The sequence below is a fragment of the Scomber scombrus genome, unplaced genomic scaffold (genome assembly GCF_963691925.1).
Source record: "Scomber scombrus unplaced genomic scaffold, fScoSco1.1 SCAFFOLD_313, whole genome shotgun sequence".
Lineage (NCBI taxonomy): Eukaryota > Metazoa > Chordata > Actinopteri > Scombriformes > Scombridae > Scomber > Scomber scombrus.
In genome coordinates, this window is record NW_026910441.1 from 20283 (window position 1) to 27725 (window position 7443).

The following is a 7443-nucleotide window of genomic DNA, read 5'->3' on the forward strand; positions in this document are numbered from 1 at the left end:
CTGGCACAGAAGGGAAAGAGCACACCACATATATACCCTGGATAACAACGAGGCACAGGTGTAACACATTAGGGGAAGGGAGGCAAACAGGAAGCTAGACAAGACAAGGGAAAACACACCAAAATAAAACAGGAAGTAGACAAGACAAAAACTAGACCTACAAAAATACACCACAACACAACCGGGCCCTGACACAAAATATGGGTAAGTGCAGTTAAACTGTAGCTCTGTAGTAACACAGGTGAGATTTAATTTAACATTGAGAACTCTATAATTAGTCCTTTCTACAACATTTTTCATGCATAGGTCTTAGAAAGTAGAAGAAAAGTACAGCTGGAAATAAATACTAGATCAACAAACACATGATTTTAGAGAGAAGTCCAGCATTCATAGAAATATCAGCTTTAACCTGCAGTAACTGCTTATTTCCACTTGGGGGCGCTGCTATCCAAGGCTACCCGCTGCATTAGTATCACAGCCACGTACAGGGGTCAGCATACCGTAATTGGTCTGAGTCAGATTAGAAAATGATGAAAAGGCTTCAGGAGCATTTTGGGTTCCTGTTCTCACCTCCGGCTACATAAATCTCATAAGTTTCAGAACTGAAAATGAAGGCAAATCGCAGCTCTCATACTAACACTTATAATTTAATGCCTCTACCTGAACTGTGAATGGAAAAATGATTGAAGGGGGAAATTTGGGGGGGAATCAGCACTTCAGCTTCCTCATACGTAGAAGAAATCAGTCTATACAATTAAACCTGTGTTATTATGGAGGAGAAAAAGACGCTAAACCAACCTGCGTATGTGTGTTTTTAGCTTTAAAATTGGAATATATCATTATTAACCCTGGAGCGTATCACACATATAACACACTGAGAAAATGACACACAACATATGACATAATGTTCTTCAGCTTTTGTTCTTTGATGGATTTTTTTGAATAGTAGTTGCAATTAAATGTCTTGTCACATTTTGCGTTATCTCAACCTGCATGTCTGTGTGTGTGTGTGTGTGTGTGTGTGTGTGTGTGTGTGTGTGTGTGTGTATGTGTATGTGTGTTCGTGTGCGCGTGCGTGTGTATGTGTGTGTGTGTGGGTGGGGGGGGGGGGGTGCTTAGTAACACAGTTGGGACTAAAATACGTCTGAAATCGAAAGAAATACACTTTGTCCTAATACCAACAAATGTTCAGCAGGATGAACTCAACAAACACCTTAAGGGTATTGCTCAGTGTGTTTATATACATTCACACAAAGGAAACATGGAAAACACACTCTGCAGCTCATAGGCTGTTTAACATGTCTTTTGACGTCACGCGTCAACTTTTGTGATATATATGCGCGCACTGCGGTTCTCAAGTTTCTGTCTTTTGCACATCAGACTGAAAAGTGGGCTGGTTGCCAGGGTGGCCACAGACAACATAATAAAATCCCTATTTTATAGGTCAGGTATTTTGGGAATATGCCCGCGGCGCACCACGTGCGTAATGACGAGTTTGGCTTTTAATAGAAGAATTAAGGCGTCGAGGCTTTGTGAAGAAAAAGAGGAACATGTCAGAGTAGTTTACCCCGAGGGGAGCTGTGGAAGGGAATTACTCATCTCTCACACCAACACCGGCACATCTGTGCGTCTGTGTCACCACCGGACGGGTCTCCAAGTCCATGGATAAAAAGGAACACAAGGCAGCAGAATGGTTGTTGTTGGAGCGAATAACGGAACCTACGGTAGTGACAACATGAGGTCGTCGTTCATGATAGACGATAGAGCCGGTGGCGGAGATCCTGGGGGTTCTACCGATATGATGATCTCGGAGGCTCTTGCGCCCCGGCTGCTGAGGATCGCACAGGGCGCAGCAGAGGCTGCAGCAGCAGCAGCAGCAGCCACTTCTCCGTCCACCTCCAGTCAGCCGCAGGTCATGGAGACGAACGGGACCAGGTGTGGCGAGCAGATCCTGAGCTACGGCCGGGTGGAGAAAGTCCTGATCGGCGGAGTCCTCACGATGCTCACGCTGATCACCATCTGTGGGAACTTACTGGTGGTCATCTCCGTGTGCTTTGTCAAGAAGCTGCGACAGCCGTCCAACTATCTGATCGTGTCTCTGGCCATGGCAGACCTGTCAGTGGCTCTGGCCGTGATGCCTTTCGTCAGTATCACGGACCTGATCGGCGGTCAGTGGATTTTCGGACAGTTCTTCTGTAACGTTTTTATCGCCATGGATGTGATGTGCTGCACCGCGTCCATCATGACTCTGTGCGTAATCAGCATTGACAGGTAAGATAAACTTCTTCTATTATTGGAATAAAGTGCTTTTTTAAATCACTAAACTAATCAAACACTATAAATCTACTTCATCATTATTTAGACAAGCCAGAAAAAGACACTTAACTCATTTTTACATCATTGTTTTATCGAACTCGTCCAAATTTTTTGAATAAATAGACATTTTTATCCTTTTCTCTTCTTCTTCTCTTTAATCCCACCTTTGATATTCTTGCCTATAATCCCAGCGCACAGTCCACTAATGTGTTTTACTGCTCAGCACCTCCGAGACACTGAAACATGGGAGGTCAGAGACAACATGGGAGGCTCACGGCTCATTGTCTCGCTGCTCAAGGGCACTTTTACACTTATTTAGTGTAAGATGTGAGGATCAAACTGGTGATCTTTAGGGTTGTTTCTTTGTGCACCCTGCTACTAGATTAAATTATCCATTAAAATTGAAATAAAAGGGTCAGAAATGGAGTTGAGAGGTGGATATTACTGAAAAAAGGGGAAATTACTCTTATTAATAATTGATTTGTATATTTTTGTTGGTGGCATCTATAGTTTAATCAGAAATTATGAAATGATGTCTGGAGCATGCCTGCATATCTGCTGTTGTCTGGTTTACTATGAAATCCGGTATGCATGTGTGTTATTGTATTATTAGTGGAAGAAAAATGATAAGAAATATGAAATAATGTTGATTTAAGTATGTTTCCAGGTTTTGAAAATTGAATGTAAATAGGTTAATACGTATTTATAATTTGACCTGAGCTTTATTTAAGGCTGAAACCAGCTTTCCACCTGGACGCTGCATATGGAAACCACAGATTGTAGTGAAGTACTTAGAGGCACCTTGCTGAAGGTGAGGAGAGCATCACTGACTCGAGGCAGATCTGGGCACAAAAATAGCTCAGTGTGTTGAGTTAGAAAGTGAAAAAAAAAGGATGTTTCAAGTTCATTCTGCCTGCCTTTTAATGATATATATACATCCCCTTCTCCCTCCCTCTATCTCTCTCTCTCTCTCTCCCTGTAGGTATTTGGGCATCACAAAACCCTTGACGTATCCTGTTCGGCAAAACGGCTGCTGCATGGCAAAGATGATCCTGTCAGTGTGGCTGCTCTCTGCCTCCATCACCCTCCCCCCTCTGTTCGGCTGGGCGCAGAACGTCAACGACGGCAGAGTCTGCCTCATCAGTCAGGACTTTGGCTACACCGTCTACTCCACAGCTGTGGCCTTCTACATCCCCATGTCAGTGATGTTGATCATGTACTACAGGATCTTCCGAGCGGCCAAACTCAGCGCTGCGAAGCACACTATCACCGGCTTCCCCAGAGAAGAGGACTACGGTGCAGGGGTGGCTCCTCGAGGAGGGAGAGGAGGGCACGAGCTTCAGCAGGCGGCGGAGTTACGAGACGCGGGAAGTATTATGGGAGGAGGGACAGGGGGTGAGCAGGAGGAGGAAGAGGAGGAGAGTTTGGACTGTGTGGCGGCTGCGTTGAAGCTCCAGCGTGAGGTGGAGGAGGAGTGCAGCACACGTGTCTCGCGCCTCCTCAAGACTGGCGAACACCACCAACGCAGGAAGAGGAAAAACCAGTCCATCTTCAAACGGGAGCAGAAGGCGGCGGCCACTCTGGGTATCGTGGTCGGTGCCTTTAGCTTCTGCTGGCTGCCCTTCTTCTTGGTGTCCACCGCCAGGCCGTTCGTGTGCGGCGTAGAGTGCAGCTGCGTTCCCCTCTGGCTGGAGAGAACTCTGTTGTGGCTCGGTTACGCCAACTCCCTCATTAATCCCTTCATTTATGCTTTTTTCAACCGTGATCTGAGGACCACCTACAGTAACCTCCTGCGATGCCGCTACAGGAACATCAATCGGAAGCTGTCGGCGGCTGGCATGCACGAGGCTCTGAAACTTGTGGAGAAGCCAGACGCTGATGTATAAAAAAAAAAGCTGCAGGTCTGCCAATCAGTGGCGCTGCAGAGACAATTGCCAGAGGGGAGGAAAACAGCGCCAGGGGGCTCAGACTGCAGCACAAGACCACCAGCACACTGCCAGACTGGTAATTACCCCACATTTGTAGGGTGATTGCTGAGGCGAGATGAGGCAGGACGATGTGATTAAATGGAGGCACAGAAAGGTGCACAGAGGACATCTAATCCTTTTTTTTTTTTTAAAGGGATGGAGAGAAATGGATGGAAAGTTTAACTTGCTGGCGATTAATTCAAACTGCCTGAATAGTGGGTGCTACTGTGTACCATAATCGCCTCCATGGTGAAGTCCAACAATTGTAATTGATGGTGCATTAAAAATTGGCTGCTGCTACCTTGTTGAACAGTCTTTTTATTGCACATGGTATCGTCACAAAGACTACAGGAGCTACACACTGACTTTGTACTCAGTCACCACCATCGACGGACCATCTAGCAGGTGTCTTGTACTTTCAGTGTGAGCCAAGAAGACCAGCCTTCACAGAAAATGGAGGAGTTCTTGGAGCTCGATTGGCCCGCGAGGCTTACAACACCAAAATGTATTCACTTGGATCTCTGGATGACAGGAGGACACTGTTTTTTTTTCTCCACTGCTTCTACATTTTGAGTTTTTGCTTCAGAGGCTCCAAGCTGATGGACAAGTGGACAAGCTGTTTAAAACTCAAATGATATGTAAAAAAATAATAAAAAATAAAAAATGTTGTACACAAGTCTTCAGCCACACTGTTTCTGGGATAAACTTTATTTCAGAGATCAAAACGGCTCCATTTGTTTAACTATTGTACTTATATGAGTTTGTAACTTCTCGAAAATGCAGTTTTTTGTCACTATCACTTTATGTTGAATGTGCCAAAACATCCTCCTTTTCTCTCATGACCACTACTTTCTTGGAAAACACTTTTTATTGAACAATATTTTTTTGTAATGAGGCAGCTCACTTATAAACAAACAAGCATTTTTTTTTTAGGAAAAGACGATAACAGAAGACATAAAGAGAAACAGAGAAACATGATAACGTCAGACACTTTTTTATTTAAACGTGCCTTTTCCTCAGTTACAGTCAAGAGTCTCCTTTCAAACTATGCACCTCATGTTTTAGATCAGACAGAGCGTGGATGGTTCAGTTAAAGCCTCGTTGTGTATTAAACGTCACATCCAGACGGGGAGTTCCGGTCCTCTGAAATGATGCCAACGCGAAAGTAACTTAAAACTGCATTCTATCAAAAGGCCACCAGGGGGCGACCGTTTTGGTGTCAAAAGGACTTCCGTCTCTATACAAGTCAATGGAGAATTCACCAACTTCTCACTTGATTTCTAACCTCAGTAAACGTTTTCAAAATGTGTTTATGGTCTCAATCGCTAGTTTAAAGCCTTCTTCAATGCAGTATGATGTTCATTTGGGACATTTTGGCCTCCCTGATTTTATATTTGATGATAAAGCAAGGTATGCATTAGGGCGTGGCTACGTCGTGATTGACAGGTTGATTGGTTCACAGGTTCAGGAGGGCGCATCATGCTCCTCCTGATGCCCATATAAGTAGAATCTGTGTTTTTATTTTTACCCAGCATGCACCTGAAATGTTCAAGATGGTGCTGCTCAGATCCGAAACTATTGACTTCCGAGCAGCAGTCCACAAACCAATGGGTGACGTTACGGATGTTACGTCCATTTCTTATATACAGTCTATGGTCACATGTAAAGGAGCTCTTGAGACATCTTAACCTTTTACATACTGTTCATATTCTGACTCATAATTGGTCTCTACACATAAATTCCCCATCAATCATTAATAAACGTTTGATTAATCTTATCATAATCACTATTTTATTGTCCTGTTGAACATTTTATAGATTATGATGAATACAAGAAAATGTTATAAAGCTCATTTTTGATCATTATTATTATTATACAGGTCAAAACTTGCACATTTGCATATATAAAAATGTGCATCAGCTGCACAAATATAAAAAAAAAGATGCATTTCGGCTCCATTTTTGTAAGCTGTGGGTCACATTAGGAAAAGTCTGGCTTAAATAAATGTCTATAGGGTATTTTTACAGCTCTAAAGTGTAAAAACCCAGTATGAACAGTATGTAAGGGTTAACTAACTCATGTTACCACTCTAAGTTTTAAGAATGGGCCACCTCTCTCTCGGTCATTCAGACATTCAGCCAATATTTCTTTAGGGCTGCTTATGGCTGCAATTAACACTTAGTTTGATTGTCAATTAGTCTTGATATTTCTTTAGATGACCAATTATTTGTTTAGTCTATTAGATATCAGGCAGTTTCTCACCTAGTTCGACTCAAAACCCAAAGATAAACAGACCAAAGCAGCAATTCATCACATTTTAGAAGCTCATACCTACAAATATCTGCTTGATAAAAGCCTTTAAAATCCTAAATATTCCTCTACATTAAATATTAACAAGTAAACAAGCATCAAAGAGCTCATCAGGACTTTGTTGTTGTGGTTTGATCAGATCTGATTGACGGTGTTGGCAACATAAGCCAACAACATTTGAACTTTTATTAGATGTGAATTGAAACAAACTCTTGAATGGTGCATAGAAATATATATGACATCACCTTTTTTCAATGGCCTTTAGCCTTCCTGTCGCCCTCCTGGGTCAAATTGACCCCGTCTATTTTGACTGTTCCTTCTTTCCTCCCTCCCTTCCTTCCTTCTGTCTGTCCTTCCTCCCTCCCTCCTTCTCTCTTTCTTTCCTTCCTCTCTCTTTCCTCCCTTCCTTCTTTCCTTCCTTCCTCCCTCCCTCCTTCTCTCTTTCTTTCCTCCCCCCTTCCTTCCTCCCTTCCTTCTTTCCTCTGTCCTTCTTTCCTTCCTTCCTCTTTTCCTTTCTCCCTCCCTCCCTCCTTCCTTCTTTCCTCCCTCCCTCCTACCTTCCTTCCTCCGTCCTTCCTTCCTCTCTTCCTTCCTTCCTTCCTCCCTCCTTTCCTTCCTTCTTCCTCCATCCCTTCCTCCTTTCCTTCCTTCTTCCTCCCTTCCTTCCTTCTTCCTCCCTCCCTTCCTTGACTCAAGGACAACAGGAGGGTTAAACAATGAACCAACTATTCAAATATTCGTTAATCAATCATTTAAGCCTCTAATCAGCCGCCACGTTAATTAGATATCTTCCAAGGCGTCAATTTTTAAGTAACAAATACATCTTTTTTGCACTTTTGTCTCTACAAGC

The 7443-nt window shown here is 43.3% G+C and overlaps 1 protein-coding gene across 1 annotated transcript; it reads left to right on the top strand.

Annotated features, from left to right (window-relative positions):
• Positions 1–1915: 1915 nt before the first annotated feature.
• Positions 1916–4202, top strand: LOC133977026 (5-hydroxytryptamine receptor 7). Its single transcript, XM_062415168.1, has 3 exons — positions 1916–2271; positions 3299–3612; positions 3730–4202. Exons 1-3 carry the CDS (start codon positions 1916–1918, stop codon positions 4200–4202), a joined length of 1143 nt encoding a protein of 380 aa, XP_062271152.1.
• The last annotated feature ends 3241 nt before the right edge of the window (positions 4203–7443 follow it).